The sequence below is a fragment of the Citrus clementina genome, unplaced genomic scaffold, assembly GCF_000493195.1.
Source record: "Citrus clementina cultivar Clemenules unplaced genomic scaffold, Citrus_clementina_v1.0 scaffold_5, whole genome shotgun sequence".
NCBI classification, from domain to species: Eukaryota; Viridiplantae; Streptophyta; class Magnoliopsida; order Sapindales; family Rutaceae; genus Citrus; species Citrus x clementina.
The window spans coordinates 37,206,374-37,231,596 of NW_006262201.1; the positions used below are offsets into that span (position 1 = coordinate 37,206,374).

The window sequence follows — 25,223 nt, forward strand, 5'->3', positions numbered from 1 at the left end:
TTTTAAATTATAGACTAACATTTTCTTGAATTTCATGCATATTCTTTTTATAAAATGTTTCCTTAAAAAAAAAAAAGAAATACTTGGCATACCATATATATATATTGAAGTCAACCATGGATGATAATAAAAGTAATTAAATGGGTTTGAAAATAATTCCCACCCACAACCGTACGATTGAATGAGTTGGTGGGTCCGAAATTTCTGACAGCGAAGGGTTGACCGTGTGATTTGTTCAAAAATACGCGCGGCGCTTACGATGATTCAGCAACATTTATGAGGGTAGCTCCATGTCACGGTCTATAAAATCTTGATGTGGTCGGCTTTTGTTTATTATTATTATTATTATTATATATTTTATATTATCATTATATCGTCAGCCTCTCTTTTGCTTGCGAAACACTCTTCGTTTCCTTCTTCTCCGGCCTTTTAAACAATAAACATTCAACGTTCCTCTCGCCCTTTTAGATTTTGATTATACACTGCCGTCTCGTTATAATTTAACATTGTATTAATTAGAATAGTTGTCTAATTTTGCGTTACCATTTTGAATCCGCTGGAGAAATAATTTTAATACACATATAATTGCGTGTGTATATTGAATTGATAGCTTCATAATGTAACCAAAAAAAATTATCGTTAATGGACATCGAACACGAGATCCCCGAGCTAATTTCGTCCAAATGATATAACTAAGATGATCATAACAATTAACTTTAAATAAAATGTAATTACTCATGATTATAATTTAACTATATGAACTGTTGTAATTGTTTTATTATTTATGTAACCGCATAAAAGTGCAAAAGGTTATTGGTTATTAACATAATATAGTATAGTTAATCAGCATAATACATTGATCAAAAGAGCCTTTTCTTTATAGAAATCGTTCATGGGAAAGGAATTCGAAGCTTTTCTATATATGTGCATTTATGTAGGTTTAAATTTTTTTTTTTTTTAAATATATAACGTAAGATCCGACTGTTCGTAGCTCAATATCTGAACTATTTTGGGGCAAAAAAAAAAAAAAATTAGTTGATTTAGGAGGTTGGGTTGTGTTACTCTCTAATTTCTTGCAAAAGAATTGAGTGAAATATATTGATGTGAGGCATCTTCTTAATTACTAAAACCCACCCAAGTGACATCTATCATTTTTGCGCCTGCTTATGATATTATTATTCCTTTATCATGCTATCAATTACACACACACATATATATTCTTTTTCGAGAGGAACTATTTTACATTAAAAGACTATGATTTAGTAGACAAAATTATTTAGTAGCACTACTATTTATGACAAGGCAATTATAAAGAATAAGTGAAATGTATACTTAATCATTAATCTCCCTATCCTGGCTAGCTCTTCATGAATCATGATCATTTTTCACTTATCTTCTCACATAATTAAGTTATTTGTCTTTTTCTAGCCATCGTCTCGTTAGATTTTTTTTTTTTTTAGACTGATTTCATCAGATTACTGCATTACACAGATATTTACAACAACTGCTTATTGTAGCAGAGGTATTACACTGATATTTACAATCAGATATACATGATTGGGACTTACATTATTACAATAAATTCTATGAAGTACATGCCCAATACAAATAAACCCTCACAGGGGAGGATGTCCATACTCCACTTGCATTTCGCAAGGGAGAAGGATATAAAGAACATTTAGCCCCCACAATGCTTTTGTGGGGGCTAGAACCGCTGCCCTCACAATGCTTGTGAGGGCAGCAGCCCACCACTTCGGCCAAGGTCGAAGTGGCCGTCTCGTTAGATTTGCTTACACACAACCAGTCGCAAAGCTAATGGGGCTGTACCCCGGGCTAGACCTTGCAAATTTTTTTTTATTTAACTACAAAAATACTCTTATAAAAAAAATAATCATATTAATTAATTACGCCGCCTCTCAACTATCATTAAATTCTTGTTAGAATTCATCCCACTCTAATATTTCTTTTTATTTACATTGCAGTTTTTTTTTTTTTAATTTAGGTTTCGTATTTCGGTAATTTATTTGTATATAATAAAGATGTTGGAAGGTAAGACTTATTATGTCCCATATTTGGTGTATATTTAATTTCTTATCTCCTACAATATAAAAACATTGAATTAGGAAAATAAATATCTATATTTTTCGTTTTTTAGTAAAAAAAAATTATAAATATTACACTACAAGTCAGAAGTTAAACAAGTTATAATTCTGTATAATCTAGATTGAATTTAGGTATATTGTGATCTGAATTTTTATGCTCATATGGTTTTCATTTAGCCTCAATATTAAGAGAGAAAAAAAATCTACCTCACAGACGACGAGAATCAAACATCGTCGTTGGTACTCAATCAAATAGCAGGCATATATATAAATATAAATCAGCAGAACAGGAGATGCGGTCACAAATTAAGTGTCTTAGGGATCACAAGCAAACAACCGTTGGGGTGATTGTTGAAGATTTGAAACAGCTCAAAATTATGGTACGATTTGGAGCATAGATTGGTCAATTACTAAAGGACAGGACAGATCAGCGTTCAGCCGTTCACCTAACACTAGCAAATCTATATATATATATATATATTGAATTGGGATGAAAATGATGAATCGTTCCTTGGAATCATAAATACCTTGAACTTTAAAGTCTACCACTTCCACTGTTCCACATGCACATGAAGTAGTTAACTGAAGACACGTTTCCTTCCCAAATGCTGAGGTGACCATTTCTCTAATTATATATACCATTTGCTGGAGATTAGGGATGGCAATGGGGAGGGGAGGGGAGGGGACCAATCTCCCCATACCCATCCCCGATGTTTTGCATATGTCCCCGTCCCCTCCCCGTCCCCGTCAAAATTGCTTGAGAGAATCCCCATCCCCTCCCCGAATAATAACAGGGGATCCCCGAGGGTCCCCGGTCCCCGAATAATTAATAGTCTAATACATTTTTTATTTTCGATTTTAAATTAATCATATTAAAATAAACTCATACCGCTATTGTAAGCTCGTAACCAACTTTGACAGCACATTAAGTCCTCCAATGTGCTTGGATGAAGTTTGTTATGGTATGAGCTCACAACTCTACCACTAGTGTTAAAAGCTGATTCAGAAGCAACTGTTGTAATTGGAATTGCCAAAATATCTCTAGCAATTCGAGCTAATGTAGGATACCTATTAGCATTTGTCTTCCACCAACTCAAAATATTAAAATCTTCCATCCGAGATATAACTTTCTCATCCAAATATGAATCTAATTCATCTGCAACAACTGCACAATCTCCATTGTTTACATAATCATTAAAACCTGTCATCCATTTGGTTGCTTTCTTATAAGAATCCCCTGTAGATCTAGTAGAAGAACTACTACCAGTATAATCAAAGCAATAAACAGTTGGTGAAAACTTCAATTAATACTCTTCAACTAATTCCCGGCAAAGGGTGACCACTTTCCCAACATACAACTATTTTGATATTTATTATTTTTAACAATATTTATAATTTTGTTATTTATTTATTAGTAATTTTAAAAATAAAAATAAAATTAAAAATTAAAATGGGGAAATGGGTAGGGGATGGGGATTCCACCTCATCCCCGTCCCCTCCCCGAATAAAAAGTTGGGTAAAAAATTTTCCCCGTCCCCTCCCCGAAAAAAAAATTGGGTATAAAATTATCCCCGTACCCTCCCCGAATGGGGAAAATTCCCGAGGGTACCCATCCCCGTGGGGATTTTTGCCATCCCTACTGGAGATGAGGGTCTGGTTTATTTTATCAAAATCTTTTGAGCATAAACTTGTAAATGAATGATAGAGAAAGATTAAAGATCCATGTCTTTCTTCTCAAAAAAAAAAAAAAAAAAAGGATCAATTTCTTAGTGTATATTTTTAAACCATGCAATTATAATTCAGAGGTCAGTTATGTAATCATAATTCATCATAATCAAGCTGAGAAGTGAGAAACAAAAGCGAAATCATGTTATAAAACGCCTACATATAACTTTCAATACTATTGTCTTAGGTTGTTTCAGCCATCGAATTCTGCAAAATGGGCCAGCCCATTGGGCTTGGGCTAGGTCTCATGACTCGTAACCCCAATCCAAACTAGAAATGCAAAAATACCAGATTTACTTTTGAAGAACATAGAGAATTTCTCCTAGAATATAGGCCCTAATTCCCAAATGCATCCGTAATCAGGAGGAGTCAACTATCGAAGAACCAAATGGGCAGTTACGTCAGTACACAAAGACTCTAACGCGTCCTCCCAGGAAGAAAGTAGTTAACCGTTACATTCCCTCCAAATTTCAATTTTCTGAAAAAGCCTCTATCAAACACAAAAGTATTTCGGTTTTTGTAAAATTGTAACCACACCTTCACTCATCCTTTCCTTAGCTTTAACGACAACAGTGCGAACAATGAGCCGGCAAAAAATTGCCCCTACCGAAACCAAACATAAAAAAGCGAGAATCGCTTTTTGCAAACCCAGAAAGCCACATATACTTTGCTCCCTTTCTCTCCATTCCTATTTCATAAATGTTTCCTTTCCTTATGTGCACTCAATTTCCCCCTTCATTTAATCTCAAAACCCACCAACAAAATTCGTTACCTCACACTAAAAATTTCAAAGAAACGTCATGTCTTTGAGCCCACCTAGAATAAGAATCAACGGCGCCAACGATGCTAATGGGGACGGCAATGGCAACGGCGCCAATAGAAACTACCCGCTTTACTGGTGCTACCAGTGCCACAGAGCCGTCAGAATTTCATCCACCAACCCATCAGAAATCGCCTGCCCTCGATGTTCGGGCCACTTTGTTTCCGAAATTGAGATATCTCGACCAAGACTAGTCGTTGATTTCACTGCTTTTGATCCTTCCCCTGAGGCACGTTTGCTGGAAGCACTCTCTCTCATTCTCGACCCTCCCATCAGGCGATTCGATCATGGTCTTTTTGATGATCAAGAAGAACCCACGCAAGCTCGAAGGCGGTCCTGGTTTCGCCGCAGAAACGTTAACATCGACCAAGAACCTGGTATTGGACGCAGCAATGTTCACAGGAGACCACGGAGAAATCGTAGTTTTGATGGCAACACAAATGAAGAAACGGATGCTCTGCCTCGTCCTCGGACTTGGATTATTCTTAGACATGCGGAGCCTCCAAATCTGCTGGAACCAATCTTGCGCCCCGGTCAAAATCCTTTACCTCCTGCTGTTAATCCGAGAGACTACTTTCTTGGTCAGGGAATGCAGCAACTGATTGAAGAAATAACACAGAATGACCGGCCTGGACCACCTCCGGTACCGGAGGCTGCCATCCAGGCGATACCGACGGTAGAGATCATGGAATCACATTTGGCCAATGACACAACTTGTCCGGTTTGTAAAGAGGAGTTTAAGGTTGGAGGGGAAGCGAGGGAGTTGGCTTGTAAGCATATTTATCACAGCGAATGCATTGTTCCCTGGCTGAGGCTGCATAATTCTTGCCCCGTTTGTCGACATGAGGTGCCAGTTAGCAGTGCATCCAGCAGCCACGATGTTGACAGTGATGACGAACATGGTGATGGTGCTCGGAGGAGGTGTTTGAGGTTGCGGCAGCTGGCCTTTTTATGGCCATTTCGGTCAAGGTATAATCAAAGAATTAATCCGGAGGGCGACAATATTGCTTCTTCCCAAGGTAGGAGAAATTGAACTATTGCTATCGGTCATATTTACTTTCATGCTTTCGATTTGATTGGGATGTTAAGATTGATCATCTTCTAAATGAAAAAAAAAAAAAAAGGCTATGTGTGACGGCGATGTGACACTGAAATTATCATGAATTTTTCAGCAGAAAACTCAGGATGGCGCCATTGCGGTATTCTGTAGCCTTGAATGCAACAGTTATTGCTCGGCGCGACTTATATTGACTTCTTATAGATGTAATATACGGAATTCATAAGTACGTAAACTAATTATGGGACGGTGATGGATACTTACTTGAAGAAACACTCAATTTCTTTGTGAAGCATTCATGGTGTAATTTGGGTTTTCAGCTTTGTATGCGTCAGTCCTTATTCGTCAAATTGAATTTCGACACCAGAATATATACTCAAACGAGATTGAGAATTCATTCTTTCTCCAGATTTCCCGTCTTTAATATGATCCAACCAATTATCTAGCTTCCAGATAACATGAACCATGAACTCAATATTCATCATGCATTGATAAATGGAGTGAACGTTAATAACATGTCACCTCAGATTGCAGCGAGCAATATGGAACTAAATGCTTAAATGAGTGCATATATGTGTTTTCACCAATATGGCATAAAAATGTTCTAACATTGACGTCGTTTTCCTTTTTGTTTCAATGGTTTGGGGAACAAAGAGTCGGAAGATGAGTAGGAGGCCGAAAGGGTTCATCACGAATCAGTTCACACATGCTTGAGTTGATTGTAAGTAGCAGCATGAAAGTGTTCTTTATATCTCATGTTCTTGGGCATTGTGTCAATGAAGATGCCTTGCCAGCATGAAACCCTTGGGTATACGCCGTGTTCTTGAAAATTGTCTGCAATAACAATTTCATTATTACCAGAGGGCAACCCAAACTTCTTGAATATAGATGCTTATGCACACATCCCAACCAAATGTAAAAAGTATTAATGCTGCAACCCATGCTTGAAAAATACTAAAATGCTCCACATGAACTACGCTAAATCATTAAGAAACTAATTGCAGCTTCCACAGGAAGTATTGGAAAAAGAAAAGTTCAGTTGTATGAAAAAAAAAAAAAAAAAAAAAACTTACAGCAAGGTTCTTCAACTCTGGGTAGTAGCATTTTCTCAATCTGTTGGCTATTTCATTTCCGAGCTCTTGCCCTTGCTGCGTGATATTTCCTTCCTTGGTCTGCATAAATAATTTCTTAAAGGTAATGAAAACATTACCGATTTCTTAAAGTGAGTACAACAGATTACCAATTGAGACAGATCAACATAGAATATTTTTTCACATACTTCTGAAAGTAGTTTAGCAGATATTCGGTCCAGAATCTCTTCCACAAATTTCTCTGCATCCGTGAAAGAGCTTGACGGATTTACAGCTTTGGCCGATGTGTCCTTGACATTCTGTACATCTTTGGCTGGCTTCATGGCTTTCTCTGCATCAAAAAAGAAAACAGAGAACTGCAGGTTCAGAAGCTCAATTGACACAGCATAAGCATTACAATTCTTGTACATACAAATGAGAGAGCCTGTTATTATTGTGAGATAGAACTATTGACATCAATATCACCTAACTGGGCTAAATAAAATTAGATTCTTTCAATGTCCACAGATGAGCATGGTGCAAATTTACCTGTGGCTGCTTTGGAGTTATTATTTGCATTGACATAACTTCCACCAGCACTTTGCACGGCGGATGCTTGCTCAGGAAGATCAGGCAGAACCGTAGAAGCAGATGGAACAAAAGCAGCGAGGTCGGGAGGCTGGTCCTTCCCGACTGCAGGGTTAGCCTACAAGCAATATAGATATACTTTAATAGACAATCTAACACAACTATTTGGTAAAATGGACAACAAACTACTGAAGTCACCTCCAGGTCAACATATGCTGGGTCTCTGCCAATTGATTTGAGAAACTTGTCAAGATCATTGGTGTTAAGAGCTGGAAACAGCAAAGATACATGAGAAATCAGATGCTTTTTAAAAAACTAAAATTTGGAATTAACTCAGAACAATTAAACCGGTGACAGCCTATAGAAATACTTTTCACTTACAGATTGACATGTCATTGGACAATGGGTGGAAGAAGCATCGATCCTGAGCTTTGAATCCTTTATCCAACAACAGTGCAACATCTCTTCACATGAGAAAGTTATAAGATAACATGCATATTAGATAAGCATGTAAAAAAAAACTATTAGAATAAGACATGCATGCCAATTTTTGTTATGTTAAAACACAGACTTTTTACATTGGGTCTTTTGGAAACAAAAAAAATAAGCCTAAGAACTCATAAAAGATAAATCAGGCTCAATTCTCATAACCACCAGCATGCTTGGTTCTCATCACCAGCATCTTTTTACCGTAGCCTTTCTACATGGTAATCTTGCACCCTCTATTTCATCTTCTCATGTATCTAACAACTTATCTATCATGCTATTAAAAAATATGTGAAATTAAGCTATTCTACAGCCAGGAGGAAATTGACCATTACACAACGATTCAACTGTGAGTCAACAATTGAATAACATGGTGTATCTAAATACTGAGAAAGCAGCAGCAAAAAGTAGAAACTGCCGGATCTTGCCTTTACAAATATGAAGCTATTTTAATTTATTAGAAATTAAACAAACACTACATGCAACCATGCCAACAATATGAACTGCATAAGATTGAAACCATTCAAACTAAAAACAAAACTTCAAATTGGAGGCAAGCAAAACAATTTGTATTCTGAACAGATTAAAAATCAACCATAAAAACAGGGAGTACAATGCAAAGTCTGGTCAAAATGAAGAGTTAATGCATACCGTGCAGATTCATTCACCAGTGCAAATGGAGTAACGCTTCCCAACGGCACCTTGAACAGTAAGCACATGCAAACCATCAGCCATTATGATTTATCTTCCTCCAAGTTCAATAACAAGTCATATATCACTTAGCCAAAACATGGAAACTCTCCCTTAATACAATAACCTAATATTAATATAGCAGAAAAGCATAAAATCAAAGTACAATATGTCTAAAGAACGTGGAAATTCTCTGCAAGCATCTTTACTCCCAACCGAATAATAATCAAACTGACAACAAAGTCTAATAGCGTTAATTTTAATATGTTGAACTAATGGATTACACATTATCCCAGAATTCGATCAAGCAACCAGTAACTTTGGGCCTCTACTTGTAGTCAACGAAGGAAACATGTTCCGATCAATTTTCTTCCAAGAGCGAAACATCGGAAAAGATAAGAGAAGAAAGCCTATTTTCCTTTGATAATAGTTTCCAATAAAAGAAAAAATTGTTGCTCAAACAGGTAAATAAGGGCGTTCACTCTTCAAACTGGTAAAATTTATATGTTAGAAATTAGAATCTAACATCAGTTTATAAAAGTTATAACCAAAACTGCGCAATAATCACACACCCACCTTAAGTATTTCAAGCATTGTCTCCTCAGGAGCCATCCTCAAGCCTCCCTTTCCCAGACCAAGTCTTTGAGATAAAACTGTTCAGACATGGGGGCCACAAAGAACTCTCATTAACTATCAGGAAGTATTTAACCACTCATGAGCGGAAACTAATAACATGAAAGAAAAATATGTGCGTGTCAATGCCGCCTCAATGTGCTCGTTTAAGCTTGTTATGTGATACTATACTCTATACCTTTCATATCTACTTTTGTATCTGCCAATGCAGAAACAATATAGAACCTATGTTTCTTGTCCTGCAAAAACAAGCATTTGAAATCATTCTTTCAGAAATGTGGAAGGTAAAAAAAAAGAAAGATCTATGGCTAGAACATTGAACAAATAACAGTCTCACATCAATATTGAGTATTATATTGCACCTTCAAGAACAAATTTTTACTGAGTCCGCCTCCTATGTTCCCAACATACTTTGCCTGAAAGAGAAACAAAATTCCTGCTGAAGTGTCTATGACCGACCATGCAAGGTGTGGGTGTTAGAAAATATATTAGCCAACCTCAGCATTCTTGTCTTACCTGAGCTTCAACTGTCATAACAGCAGGGTGCTCATATTGAGAAAATTCAATTTGAAGATCCTAAAAATCCAAATATGCATGTTATTAACAGAATTTAAAAGATAGACACTGCAACCTATAAAGAAGACTGCACAGAGAAATCTATGTGATGCATAGAACGTTCAACAGAATATCCCCATACTCTAATTAAAACATGTCTAAATTGATCTACCAATCAAAGGTACCAATAGATCATTTTCTCCCTCCCCCCCACCCCTCCCCCTTTTTTACTAGGATAATGACACCATAGAAGCCATCGAATAACAGAACCCAATTCAGGAAAAAAAAAAAAAATCCTAGCATGCCCAAACAAAACAAAAATAAATCTAGTCTCCTGTGAATTTTTCCCACTAAATGCGTTTGACCGTGAGAGAGGTTGTTGTTCTTTCCTATTAATTAGACAAAGGTTGTAAATATTTAGTGGTCCAGTAGAATCATTTCAATCATATTGAGGGATATTAGTATCCACTATTTTCTCCAATTGTTTATTTTATTTTATTTTTCACTTTCTCAAGTTTCAATTTTACATTGTATGACCCACCCTTAGCTTCTAACTTTTGTCAACAATCAATAACCGACATTAACAAAGTTTCTTCTTCACCAAGTTCAAATGCATAACTTCTATCATGCAACAGCTAATGGCATTAGACCCTAGTTTAGTACAATCTTTGGGCTACATCTAAGGGCATTACCGTAGCATCGTATCATCCGGTTATATCATTCTTATCACCAATATAACAATTATTGAAGCAATAACTCTCCACATTAGGCACAAGACCATCATTGACTAAACCAATTACCAATGTGGGATAACTTTTAACTCCCATGCGAACAACAAATATCCTAAGAAAATTTATACATTTACAGCCAGCTCAATTTAAAAAAGGAGCTTGCTAACTAAACAATGACATATTGCTTTACAAGTAGAAGTTAAAACAGTGTAGTCTTTTCCAAGATGAAAAAATAATAAACAAATAATTCAACAAATTCACATCCAAATATGTACTGCATAGAAATGGGACGTTTATGACAATATCAGCCTAAAATCATGAAATAATTAAACTGATTATAATCGCAATTATAGTCACGTGGCATATAATCTAGCGGGAAAATAATGAGAAACCAGGTTGAATTTAACACAAAATCATAGAACAAAATTGAGATCCTAGCTCCTAAAACAAATTGACGAAGACGAAAGAGGGAACCTTTAATCGAGCAAGCAACTGGTCCTTCGAATAAGCCATTATTCTCTTTCGTCTCAGTTCCCGTCTCCAAGTAAAGTCGCAGCAGGGAGCTACAGCCTACGGCGCAGAGAAAATGGTAGAACTCCGGGGGCTAGCCACCGGGTTCAGTTTCCTTAATAACTCGTTGAGTCATGGGTCTTCGACTCGAAACTTGGGCCTTGTAAAAGAAATGGGTTATTGAAGAGTGGTGTGGCCCATAATTGGAACCTACCTGTAAAACACTTGGGCCTTAGCTTTGCCCATCATTAAACAAAAATTAATAATATATAATAAGTATAAATTTTAAAATAATTTTGATAAAATTATTAAACATATAATATATTTTCTATTATACAAGTGAAAAATCATATCAACATAACTCCCAAGCTACAACAGTTAGTGTTTACCTAACACTTTAGTGTTGTAACTTAAAAGTTATAGTTGTCCAACCTTAATTCCAAACTCACCCTTAGTCACGGTTACCTTAACCTTACATAAGTTTTAACGTATATATTGCTATAGTAGGGTCAACTTCAATTTATCACCTACAATCTTTAATTTATTCTTAAAGTGTGAAAATATTAATTTATTAAGAATATTAAAAGAAAGAAAATTTTATTAATGGCTTGCCCTCATTTGTCATCATCTTCTTAACGAAAATAGAGATAGATTGAAATTTTTATAATTTTGAGTATAAACTGCAAATTATCATTCTATCTGGAGTAGATTGAAATTTATCCTTTTTTTGTCAAATTTTATACGTGAAGGTTGTGTGATTGGGAAGTATTTTATTAAAGAAATCAAGATACTAATTATTATTATAAGTTATCATGATTAATGTGTCTTAATAGGACCAAACCCGGATCATTCAAAATCATGCCTAATGTTGGATCTGATTTCTAAAATGCATTCATTTTCTGAAGCAGCCACTGTCTCTGCATTATGAAATAAGATACTATGCATATCACGAGATACAACAAATTTTTGATTGGGATAATGGCATTGAACTTGACAATCATCTATCGAAATGAACAAAATTAGGGCAATAGTATAGTATATTAAGAAATCTTGGTTTGATTGACTGTTTGGAACCACATGATATGTTGGCGACTTGATTGACTAGAATTGTCGTGTTAATTAGGAATCCCATGCGATCACTGATCACACCCACATACATATACGATTTCATGGCTACGTGGGACCATAATCCAATATGGGCCCGGGAGTAGTATTTCTATGACCCGCAATCTGAAATTCTACTGAACGACGCATTTCAACAAACACTTTCTGGAACGAGTGGCGTGGCCCATGTAAGGCGTAATGAAGAGGCCGAATACAATGTAGAAGCAACAATAGAGAATGGGACCCCAGTCACCCCATGCCCTTCAGCCATTGCGTAAGAGGACAGGTCATGTGCAATCTTGGCTTGAGCCAAAGGCTCAGCCCCTTGACCATGATCGAAGTAACCCAAAATTTTCAAACATTGTCAATCTATCAGACCGTAAATGAACTTGATGTGACCTATCGTAAGCATTTATACTTTATCTCATGAGTTTCTAAGAAATTTCGGTTAGTCCAAAATATTTTAAATGACATAATAAATTTGATCTCGATGAATTCCAATACATGCCTCTGCTAAAACTGGGAGTATTTAAAAATAACTGTGATTAAGAATGTACAGTTTTGTTGAAGAGATTCCAAAGGCTAATACTATTATTGGATCAACAAACTATGAAACTAACTGGGTTCTACGGCAAAGATGGTGGTGCAAAAGATCATAAACAGTAGATGAAATTTGTCAACTTGTACGAATGCTCATGTGAGCATAACATTCCGATGTTGTAAACAACCCTGACAAATGAAATCTGCCTGATTGAGGCTATGCGACATCTTTCAATATGGTTTCCCATGATCAGATGTTACCACTTGTTGTAGTAAAGCGAAAAGTTATTTGGCTGATATTAAATGGGATGGAGTTCTGGATTCTCCAGAAAAGAGCATAAAGTAAAACAGCAGGTAGATCTTGTTTAGATTTTGATGTTGGCAACAAATATTTGGGGTTAAATTTGGCCTTTTAAGGCAGCCAAATTTGAGTACCAATAATAAAAGAAAGCACTGTTGCAAATGGTTTCAAGTTTCCACAACTCTCTGTACTTTGTTCCCAGTAAGATAACCATTTCTGACATCTCACAAGAAAGATCAATACTTTTCACATTTCCATGAGCCACGAGACTACAGTTTCTTTGAATACAATTTAGGACAAAAACAAAAGCATCAATTACAATAATGTTCTAATTGAAATTTTATTTATCATTTCTATTACAATGTAACGCACTTAATTTGCATAATTGATACAACAATATATATAATATTTAGAAACCCACATGAAAGAGTCCACCGAAAAAAAAAAGGAAAAAGTCTCATCTTCATGTGAATTTCTTTTCTTTCTCTCTTAATCTAACTCAAAATACAACATATGTGAACTTATGTCATTGTCAGAAATATCTTCAAGCAACAGAGCACTGAAGATCATGAATGAATAATATTGGGGAGGAAAAAAAAAGAATATATTGATATTATTGTTTCATCAGCAGAAACTCCATAAACGAATATCTCCATCTTCCAAAAAATCATCGATCGTCGGGAGTAGTTGATCAAAAGACGAGAACATTTGATCAACATACTTTGGTGATTGAATCCCGTCAAAGTTGTACCATGAGAGTTGTTCCATCATTGGAATGGGTTCGCTGTAGGACCCAAGGGAATGCATCAGGGATACATCATCATCAACTTGATCAGGCGGTGAGGAGGACAATGATGGCGATGAGATTGATGATGACGATGATGATGATAAATAGGAGGAGGAAGGGAGAGGAGGTGATATTGGTGGGGTGGTAGTATCAATAGTGGTGGCATTATTGTCAATAATATTGTCATTGACAAAACGATTGGCAGCAGCAGCAGCTACTCTTTGGATGGATTTAGGAGACATAACAGTATCAGGAATGTAATGAGAGGAAGTGATGGGAAAGTTGAGATTTGCTGACGAACCTTTGAGGCATATGAGTGCAGCATCATAAGCCCTAGCAGCTGCTTCTGCCGTTGAATAAGAACCTAACCATATTCTTGTCTTTTGATTTGGCGCCCTAATCTCTGACACCCATGAACCCCAGCTCCTCATTCTCACTCCCTTGTACTTCTTCATCTTCTTGCACCCTGCTGCTGCTGCTGGTGATGATGATGATTTTGATTTTGATTTTGATGTTGATGGCATTTTCTTTGACGATATCTCTTGTTCGATCCTTTGCTCAGTCTTCACCATTGTAAGCAGACACCAACAAAGATAGATCAACGAATAAAATATGCTTTGATGAAAAGAGGGTGTTGAAAAATTATTTATTATGTGGGTATTATTGTTTTTCTTTTCCTTGTTCTTCTTTGTTGTTGATTAGCTGAGTAAAGCAATGAGGTCGGAAACTGAAGGTGAGGCAGGAGCAAGGTTGCTATTTATAGATGGGGGTTTGATTTTTCTTTTCTTTTCTTTTCTTTTTTTAATGCAACAGGAGGATCCCTCTGTCTAAGGAAAGATAGTATGAAATATGAAAAATGGGTGCATGACAGATATTTTTGGGTTTTAAAAAAACAGAAAAATATGTTGCTTCTTGCTTTCTTCCAAAATGACACAACGCTCCATCCGCGGTAAAAACTATTTATTAAAAATTTTAAAATATCAAATATCTGTATATTTAAAAACTTACAGCTGGGATGTTTTGAAATGTAAACAGAGTCAACATTATGTCGTTATTGTTTACACAAAATTTAATTTCTTCCTTTGTACTTCCGTAGAAAAAAGTGAAAGGTGCTTAAGTTTACAATGTGGCGGCATGCGATGACTAAAGTTGCTGTTAAAGTTGTACACAAAATAGTTGCACGACCTTTTTTTTTTTTTTTTTTGTTTCTTTTTTACTTTTGCTTGGTGGTAATTATACAACTGACAAGACTTTTATTATCCAGCTTAAAAGTGTGAAATTTTCTGAAGGAGATTAAATCAACTGCAAACTTTTTGAGGAAAAAAAAAGCACATGGAACTAACATTTTAGAACCCATATGCACCAATCAAAGACCAGAAAAGCAAAGAAAGGCTTGATTAGTTTATTAACTTAATTCATATCTATGAAAGAGGATTGTTGATTCTAGAGTTTTTCTAACTTAAGCAGCAAGTCTCCCCTCCCCAGCTGACACCCGCCTTGTCTTTTTTTTTTTGGTGAATAAAGGTATATATGCATCCAAACTCAATGGAAAGGCTTACTTTCTCATTATTTTTTTTAAAAAAAAACTAAATAAAGTGAGAGAAATAAACCCATGGGCAAATAAGAAATTTCACCATCTGGGTTTTAGTAATTTTATAGATTTATCATGTATATTTAGTAAGGGTGTGCATATCTCACAATAAAATGAGTAATGAAATTATGAGAGTGAGTGACTGAAAGAAAATGAAATAAAGTTGTTTGGTTATTAAGAAAATGAATTGATAATTCTGGAGATATTTCCTTAACAAACTTTGATTTTTATTTTGCTTAACATTTAATTACAAAGCATCACCTGTTTATATACAATGCAATCACGGTAACTTCATTTAACTAATCCAAAGACTAACTGTAATCAAAGCTAACTAACTTCAGTACAATGCACATCATGCTTACAACCATCTTTAACTAATCTGCTGAGCTGTTAGCTGAGCTGGCACTGCTGACACACTTGCCCTGTAACTTGCTCTGTATTTTCTTCATCTTAGTCTTCACCTTCTTCTGTTCAGCATAATGAGCTGCTCTAACAGCCCCCCTCAAACTCAGAGGACAAAGATGGACATTGAGTTTGGACCTCAAGTAGTTAAACCTTACAAATGAAAGAGGCTTGGTCATTATGTCTGCAATCTGTTCTTCACTTGGTACATAGTGAATAATCAACTCACCAGCAAGAACCTTATTCCTAATGAAGTGCATATCAATTTCGATATGCTTTGTTCTTGAATGATACACAGGATTCTTTGCTAGTTCAGTGGCACTAATGTTGTCACACCATATGATTGGCTTTTCTATGCAACTTAATCCCAACTCAGAAAATAGGGATTGTAACCATGTCAGCTCTGCACTCACTGATGCCAAAGCTCTATACTCACTCTCGGCACTTGATCTGGTTATCACTGATTGTTTCTTAGAAGACCAGGATATCAAATTATTGCCTAAATAAATGCAATAAGCACCAACTGATTTCCTATCATCTAAGTCACATGCCCAATCTGCATCAGTAAAACTAGTGAGTGTTAAGCTTCCTTCTCTGAAAAATTTTAAACCATAATCTTGAGTTGCCTTTAGATATCTTAGAACTCTCTTGCATGCCATTAGATGTTGTAGTGTTGGTGCAGCTACATACTGACTGAGCTTGTTTACAGCAAACGCAATCTCAGGTCTGGTAAGTATCAGGTACTGCATTCCTCCAACTATGCTCCTATAATGAGTTGGATCTTCAAGATAGTATCCAAGTTCCCCCTGAACTATCTTTTGCAGTTTAGAGCCAGTACTCATTGGTGTATCAATGCCCTTACATTCAGTCATTTCTACCTTCGATAACAAATCTCTGATATACTTTCTCTGTGACAAGTACATACAATCTGCATCATATAATACCTCAATTCCAAGGAAATAGGATAACACTCCCAGATCCTTTAGAGCAAAAGTTTTGCTGAATTCAGTTATAAAACCTTCCAGCTCCTCAGTATTTGGACCTGTGATCAGTATGTCATCAACATATATAAGAACTATGATCATAGATGTCTTGATCTTCCTAACAAACAATGAGGTGTCAGAACTAGTAGTAGTGAAACCCCAGCTTATTAAGCATCCTTTAAGCTTGTCATACCAGGCTCTAGGAGCTTGCTTGAGCCCATACAGAGACTTGTGTAATTTGCATACAAAATCAGATCTCTGAGCATCAATAAAGCCATCAGGTTGAGACATGAAAACTTCTTCTGTTAGCTCTCCATTCAAAAAGGCATTATTGACATCCACTTGCCTTATTCTCCACTGATTCATCACTGCCAAGCTAAGTATTACTCTAACTGTAGCTGACTTCACAACTGGGCTAAATGTCTCAAAATAGTTAATCCCTGCCACTTGCTGAAAACCCTTTGCAACAAGTCTAGCTTTATACTTAGCTACACTTCCATCTGTATTATATTTGATTCTATACACCCATTTATTTCCAACCACATGCTGATCAGCTTGTCTTGGAACCAATGTCCATGTATTATTCTTAATCAAGGCATCATATTCCTCCCTCATAGCTTGTAGCCACTTTGAATCATTTAATGCTTCTTGCACAGTATCTGGTTCCTTGTGAGTAAGCACAGCAGTATAAATTTTGGGTTTGAAAATCCCTGCTTTACTTCTGGTTATCATCTGATGTGTATTTGGTTGTGTATATGGATAGAAAGAAGTGTTGCTAGGATGGTGACTTTGTATAGGCAAAGAGTGATGTGGAGGTTCTGGAATATTTTGTATAGATTCAACAATTGTTGGACATGTATGAAAAGGTGACCTGTCATTTATGGTAGCTTGTTGTGAATTCTGATCAGTTGCTGTCTGTTCTAGATGATCTGAGTGACTTGAACTGCTGCTTCCAGATCTTACAGAGTTCAGATTACCAGTGCTGTTATTGACAGGCAAAGAAGAGATATGATGGATTTGCTGTGGTGTATGGGAATGAGAAATTTGAGAATCAGTTTTAGCATGACTATGAAAAACAAACTCAGTGGCATAAGGAAAAAACTGATTCATCAAAGGTAACATGTCTTGCCACATAGACTCGACCTGAAGGGTGTAAACATTTGTAGCCCTTATGTGAAGGACTGTAACCAATGAATATGCACTTACTAGAATGGTAGGCAAATTTATGTTTATTGTAATCTCTCAAGTAAGGATAACAAGAACACCCAAAACATCTGAGAAAATCATAATCAGGTTTGTGTTTGAATGTCTTTTCATATGGGGTTAAAAGGTGCAAAACAGGAGATGGAAGTCTATTGATGTGATATACAGCAGTATGAAATGCATCCCACCAGAACTTAAAGGGAAGTTGAGCTTGAGCTAAGAGAGTCAGACCCAATTCAACAATATGTCTATGCTTCCTTTCAACTAACCCATTTTGATGATGAGTGTGAGGACAAGGATGTCTAAAGATGATACCAAATTGGCTTAAAAACTCAGTGAATGGTCTATACTCTCCCCCCCAATCAGATTGCATCATCTTAATGGTTGTGCTAAACTGATTTTCAACCTGCAGTTTAAAGAGCTTAAAGACTTCTAATGCCTCAGACTTTAGCTTCAAAGGATAAATCCATGTATACCTGCTGTAGTCATCTACAAAACTTATATAATACTGATAACCATCTCTAGAAATAATGGGAGAAGGACCCCATAAATCAGTGTGTATAAGTTCTAGAGTTTTGGAGGTTTTGGTTTCAGTAATTGGAAAATGAAGTTTATGTGTTTTGCCCATTTGACAGGCCTCACAGATGTACTGATGCATTTGTTGCTTTTGATATGCAGGTAAATGAATAGATTTTGCTGTTTTGAGTATATGAGTTAATATTTGATGATTGGGATGACCAAACTTTCTATGAAGCAAAATAGCTTTATTAACTGAAGTTTTACAAGATGAATCATCAGTTTGATTACATGATTTCTGAGATTCTGTAACAACTCCAGAAGGAACAGAATTGAAACAACAACAAGAAAGCATAGACAAAGGTTTATTGGAACACATGTGAGAAAGAAAAGATGATGATAACTGAGAGGATGATGATGATTTCAATAACAGCCTGTATAACCCTTTCTCAGCAAGACCCTGCAGAAGTACCTGTCCCCTCAGAGAATCCTTCACAAAACAAACATTTCCAAGAAATTCAACAGACAAATTGTTATCAGTGGTAAGCTTCGAGATACTTAACAAATTTTTGGTAATGGAAGGCACCAACAGAATATCTTTAAGTACTATAGGTGAGTGTTTGTGTGTAGAATTGGAACTTTTAAAGAGAAAGGATGCATCACCAACATGAGTTATGGGCAAACCTTGTCCATTTCCAATAATGAGCTGATCTGCTCCAGTGAATTGATCTCTGATATGCATATTGGCCATGCTGTTAGTGATGTGATGCGTAGCTCCACTATCAAGATACCACCCTTCATCAGCTGGTCCTTCAAAATTTGCAATATAAGCTGCTCCAGGTACAGAATGCATATCAGATGAGTGATGACTTACTGATGCAACTGATGCATTCATATCAGGTGGATGGTACCCATGATAACCAGGATATTCTGTAGCAAACGAATCTTCAAATTGTGAAGTAAAGCCAATTTGTGGATCAAAGTTAGCCATATAAGCAGACTTATGCCCTCTGCCCCTTCCAAATTGTCTGGGTTGAGGAGCATAGCCATCAAAGTGTCTGTGCCAACAAACATCAGCTGCATGTCCAGCTTTATGACAGATTTGACAGATAAGCACATTATCATCAGATCCATTTCCATTGGGCATTGAAGTTGAGCCATGATTCACATTGAAATTATGCCTGTTGTTAAGCACAGGTTTATAAGCATATGCATTGAATGAATTGAAAAACATTCCTCTTCCTCCATTTTGATTCCTATTTCCAGCATTAAATTGCCCTTGATATCCACTATAACCACCTCTCTTATTATTTCCTCTAAACTGAGAGTAGTTAGCATTCATCATCCCATAGTTTGCACTAAAAAGATCTTTAGTATTATGATTTTGTTCCATTCTTGCCTCATGTGTTAAGAGTAATGCATAAGCATCATCATACGACATTCTATTAGCAGTAATTATTGAAGCAAGATCTAGAAATCCAGGTCCTAGGCCATTCAGAATTTGCATTAGCAGATCTTTCTCAGACACAGGGCTACCAGCACAAGCAAGCTTATCAGCAACAGCTTTTACTTTTAAACAGTACTCCTCAACAGACATATTCTCTTTTCTAAGGACATTCATTTCATACCTCAATTGCATAACTCTAGCCTCAGATTGTACTCCAAATTGTTTTTCAATTGATCTCCATGCTTCAAATGAATTTTCGCAATTAAGAACAGTATTTAAGATACCTTCACTTATGGATGACAAAATCCAGCCAAGCAAAGTTTGATCCTGAGCTCGCCAGTTGATGTAAGCTGGATTCGTGATTCTCTGTACTGATCCATCAGCTACTGTATTAGAAATGTATTGTTCTGGTATGATTTGATTTCCAGAAATAAAATCTTCAAGACGATTTCCTCTTATTGTAGTAAGAACTTGCTTTCGCCAAATCATGAAATTTGATCGATCCAATTTGACTGGAGTGCTGAACGAAAAGGAGATATGTGATGATTGATTTAGATTCATTTGATTTGGATTTGATGTTGTGCTACTGGAACTAGCCATTAGAGTGGCTCTGATACCATGAAAGAAAATGAAATAAAGTTGTTTGGTTATTAAGAAAATGAATTGATAATTCTGGAGATATTTCCTTAACAAACTTTGATTTTTATTTTGCTTAACATTTAATTACAAAGCATCACCTGTTTATATACAATGCAATCACGGTAACTTCATTTAACTAATCCAAAGACTAACTGTAATCAAAGCTAACTAACTTCAGTACAATGCACATCATGCTTACAACCATCTTTAACTAATCTGCTGAGCTGTTAGCTGAGCTGGCACTGCTGACACACTTGCCCTGTAACTTGCTCTGTATTTTCTTCATCTTAGTCTTCACCTTCTTCTGTTCAGCATAATGAGCTGCTCTAACAGTGACAAACATTGGATGCTTCATCCTAGAGGCAACTTCCAGGGATCTGCAGTTAACGATATTAATTAACACAAAAACTAAGCAAAGATATCAGAATTATTTTAATAAACACGCAAGAATTAAACATCAGTACGGGCAGTCTAAATAGTGAGAATACGTATTGTAAGTGAGAAAAAGAAAAAAAAAAAAAATGAAAACAGCTGTTGCTTCACTGTCTTGCATGCAGCTCTAAAACCGCGTAATGGGCTCTATGGCATGCAGCTGATGGCCCTCCCATCGTGCAAATTAAGCCAAAATCAATTCAATTTCTGTCAATCGAAAGTGATAATAATAAATTGAGACACACACATCTCAACCGTGTTGATGATATTTTTTTCTTAGCTGCTTACGCCTGCATGAATTGACCTTGCTCTTTTTTTTTTCTTTTTTTTTTCTTTCTAACTAGCTACTTGTCACTCACTGTAATACCATATATAATCTTCTTTTTCATTGCGGGATTCGATGGGATTCGCTCGGTACGGCAACATGCTAAAATTGAACGCCTTTGATTTACTTTTGCAAATTGCCAGCACACACGGTCACATGCATGCTGACCATGCTATAGCTGCTGCATAATCCATATATGCATTGGAAGAAGGACAAGAGAAACTTTCTAAGCCGGGTCGACATATTTGTTTTCACACTTTGATTGAGATAGATCGATGGAGTCATAGAGTGACAAATTTGATTGTAACTTTTTTCATACTTGGCAGCATGGAGATGATAGGGGTTTGTCAACTTTCCAGCACAATTAAGTTCATCATGCACAATTAAGTCCATTTCGAGGCACTGTAGCTAGTATGGAAGCTGAAGCTGTTTTGTTTGGAATTGAAACTGCTCAACAGGTGGCTTGCGTGCCAATGGTCATTGAGTCAGATTCAAAGGAGGTGGTGGATCTTTTATTAAACAGAAAGGAAAGCAAGATAGAAATTGAATGGATTATTGCAGAAATCCAGACAAAGCTTAGGATCCAGAGCCAAGCATCAATCCAATTTGCTCCAAGGAGCTGTAATATAGCTGCTCATTCTGTAGCAAAGAAAGCTTTAGACGTTGAAAATCAGTGTATTTGGCTGGAAAATTTCTCAGTTCATGTTTCGTTGTTACTGTCAAAGTTCTGTTAATGGAAAGCTTTACTTCCTTATCAAAAAAAAAAAAAAAAGTTCATCGTTGATAATTAATGGTGAAGTATGAAAATTGCAAGGACAATTGTTGTTTGTCGAACTGTTGAAGAGTTTAGGACATCATGTCATGGCAGTTTAAATGATCTTTCAAGATAAATTAAGGTGAAAAAATTATGAAATTATAATTTATTTAAGTAGAACTGACACATCATGTCGGCACGATCATTTAATAAAATTTTAACACATGAACACATTTGTTTTGAAATTAATTAATTATGATTCTGATAATGATCATAATAAAAAAAATATTTATTAAAATTTTTAGAATAATCTTGGACCGTGCCATATCCCATTTAGTTATATATTCTTTCTCATATTTAAAATATCATATGATTTTCACTAGAATTCATAAGCATGACAGTACAGTACTACCGTTAGAGCTATAAATTTTGGTTCAAGTACTTCTAATATTCCTGAAGCACATCTACATCAAACTCTTAAATACAAGGGCCAGGGAGAAAATTAATGATGCTAGGTTTACTATTCCTAGTCTCTTGGCTATAAAATTTTGGTTGTCTGGTTGGTACCAATAAGAAGCAATTCAACAGTCAACTTTCCTCAAAACTTACTTTTCCAAAACAGCTCATAAATGCGTCAGATAATGTTTAACATTTGCATTTTCATGGCTTTTTTACGGGGAGAAAGTCAAATACCTTCTCGGTTTTCCAATCTCACCTTTGGCATTTGCCTCAACCAAATAAACTGGGCAAAAGCTTTGGAATTTCGATAGTTTCTCGAGGAACATCGCCTTTGTTTAATTTGTAACACTTGGTAAGTAGGGTAGGATTAGACCAACAATTTTCTCAAATAAATTGATTTTGGATTTCAAGTTCGCACAGATCACAACAGACATTAGATTAGTTTTGTTTTAAGGATATTTTAATTTCGTATCATTTTCTAAAATACAAGAATATTGATCTCTAACTATAAAAAGTTACAAAACTAACGAAAAACTTTACACTTCTCAGAAAATCAAGCAATCCTAGTCCTAGACAATATATGAATGCAAATTTTCTATATGCTCTCTTAGTCTTACTAATTTTATTCTATCACCCAATGTAAACTCAATTTTTCAACCAGTTAAAAGTGTAAACCCCAATTAGAAAAGGGAAAAGAAATTCTTGGGGGACAGAGAGAGAGAGAGAGAGAGAAATTAATATTTGGCAGACAAAATTTGCACTTGCCAATGATAATCCATGTGTGAAAAGAATAGTGTCGTCAATCCGTACGAGTCGTCTCCCTCGTCCCTCCTTCCTTCATATGAACACACATAAATTAAAAATCACAAAGAATCATAATAATTGCGAAGCATCTCTTTCTTTCGTTTTCTAATAAATTGGATTATTAATTCTTCCAAAAATAATTATACGTTACTATATTGTTATTTTATTGTCAGGTGGCTGTCACTCCGATTCGCCCCATGTATGAGGTCATTTTTTATTGCTCCCCCCACATGTTCAAGCCACACTCCATTTTACTTCAATATTTATGAGAGAGCCTGTGTCAGAAACGTCGGAATGAAACAAGGGCTTTGTTTGACCGAAACTGAGAAGGAAATTTCATCGTCATATTTATGGTTATTTGCTTACGGCTAGCATGCATTAGGCACTACTCTTTTTTTTTTTTTGAAAGGGCATTAGGCACTACTTGGTTGACCAAATGGGTACTCAAAGCACAATTAACAATGACTGTGGTTCAATATATATACATTATATAGTTATACTTTTAACTGAGAAATTAGTCAAGATTGTGCTTGTTATTGGGAAAGTTTTGTTTACCAATTTCTTTATGTTTTTTTGGCTGCAAGCTGTAAAACTAAACTAGAAACCGAAGTGAGCTTTAACAGAGATTCTAAACAAGCTAGGGTACTTTTGTTTGAAAATATTGTAGATTTGTGTTACTCGCCATTCGTCGTCGTCGTCGTTGTTGTTACTGTAACAAGACTTGTTATTTGATTACCCTACCTAGCTAGAGCTGGGGGGTTATTGAAGGAAAAGAGCAGTCACAAGTTCATTTCAATATATGTTTGATCAATAACTTATTCTAATTAAATTGAATGATTCCTTGGGGCGAATTAATTGGACATATTTGCTTAAACATTTGAGGGTATATTTATAATTGAGGATGCCTGGCTTCTCAACGTGCAATTGCGAAATTATTTACGAAACTAAGTAAAAGTATTTGTTTATCGAATACTTTAACTACTAGTTTTCAAAGTTAAATTGAAGCACAACAATTACAAATACACCTCTGAATCTACACTACTAAACCAAAAGAATTGTCCCTTTTTGACACTAGTTTGTACTTGTCAATCGTATACACACCGCCAACTCAGAGTCCCTACCTGATGATTAAAATGCACAATCATTAATGAACATGCATGCATGAACACTTCTTCATTTTCTTATCATATCTTGTACATTAATTGTACTACGTACATTATCTCTCACAAGAATTAGGACGCTCTCTGGTGAACTGGCAGCCCGTACCCCGATAAGCTTCCGTACATCGTCGCATAAACATACAAATACCATATTTCAAGGGTGTTGAGTCCAGCCAGCGGGAAGTAGGGCCTGTTTGTTGAGGCATAAAACAAGAAGTCGCACGGCGATATAATTCTTTTAAATAATTGAGACTTATTGTCACTTGCATTTATTATAGAAATGGGAAAAATGAAGAAGAGAGGATGGGCGAAATTGCAGAGAAGGATTCCGAAGTTTGAAGCTTGCTGGAGGATAGAGGGGCAAAATCCATGTGGGGTTAGCCCTTTGTAAGAATATCAAATCCTCTTTTAATTTATTTATTTATTCTCAGACGAGAAACTTCGAGGAAAAAGTGTATGACAGTATCAACAACCACCACCATATCCATAGTAATGGCTCGGGCAATGCTGAGGTACAGTTGTTTTATTGGTTTATTTTATTTATCATTTAGGTGGGTGCTTTTAAGTTACGAGGGGAGATGAGATGACGAGCAGGCTGACGCTTGAAGGGATAGATTAGAAACAGTGCGTGACGTGAGTTAGAGTTTACGAGATTTATGAAAAAAATGTTTTTCAGCAACTTGTGTTATTTATTATTTGCATATGTGGATTCTTAAATGTTTTTTGAGATTGTGTTGAATCTTTTCCGCAGGGCAAATCTGCGGACATGTGATCCTCATTTCTGGGTATTTAATCATCTTGTTTTGCAT

The 25,223-nt window shown here is 36.0% G+C and overlaps 3 protein-coding genes across 5 annotated transcripts; 1 reads left to right on the plus strand and 2 right to left on the minus strand.

Moving 5' to 3' along the window:
- Positions 1–4,495: 4,495 nt before the first annotated feature.
- On the plus strand, positions 4,496–6,111 carry LOC18042800 (E3 ubiquitin-protein ligase RING1). 2 transcript variants are annotated; one of them, XM_024184563.1, is made up of 2 exons: positions 4,496–5,666; positions 5,820–6,111. In XM_024184563.1, the coding sequence occupies exons 1-2, from the start codon at positions 4,628–4,630 to the stop codon at positions 5,855–5,857; spliced, it is 1,077 nt and encodes a 358-aa protein (XP_024040331.1). In that variant the 5' UTR covers positions 4,496–4,627; the 3' UTR covers positions 5,858–6,111. The 2 variants fall into 2 exon arrangements, with proteins under 2 accessions (XP_024040331.1, XP_024040332.1); XM_024184564.1 differs by having other exon boundaries at positions 5,823–6,111.
- A 61-nt stretch (positions 6,112–6,172) lies between these two features.
- On the minus strand, positions 6,173–11,095 carry LOC18042801. 2 transcript variants are annotated; one of them, XM_006434092.2, is made up of 12 exons: positions 10,932–11,095; positions 9,688–9,747; positions 9,534–9,587; positions 9,350–9,410; positions 9,115–9,191; positions 8,500–8,549; positions 7,744–7,826; positions 7,561–7,631; positions 7,324–7,480; positions 6,984–7,126; positions 6,778–6,876; positions 6,173–6,538 (listed from the first exon to the last, which is right to left on the minus strand). In XM_006434092.2, exons 1-12 carry the CDS (start codon positions 10,968–10,970, stop codon positions 6,458–6,460), a joined length of 975 nt encoding a protein of 324 aa, XP_006434155.1. In that variant the 5' UTR covers positions 10,971–11,095; the 3' UTR covers positions 6,173–6,457. The 2 variants fall into 2 exon arrangements, with proteins under 2 accessions (XP_006434155.1, XP_006434156.1); XM_006434093.2 differs by having other exon boundaries at positions 6,778–6,891.
- Positions 11,096–13,502: 2,407 nt separating this feature from the next.
- LOC18041804 (ethylene-responsive transcription factor ERF014) lies at positions 13,503–14,357 on the minus strand. The gene has a single exon (XM_006434094.2). The coding sequence runs from the start codon at positions 14,269–14,271 to the stop codon at positions 13,537–13,539; it is 735 nt and encodes a 244-aa protein (XP_006434157.1). The 5' UTR covers positions 14,272–14,357; the 3' UTR covers positions 13,503–13,536.
- Positions 14,358–25,223: the final 10,866 nt, after the last annotated feature.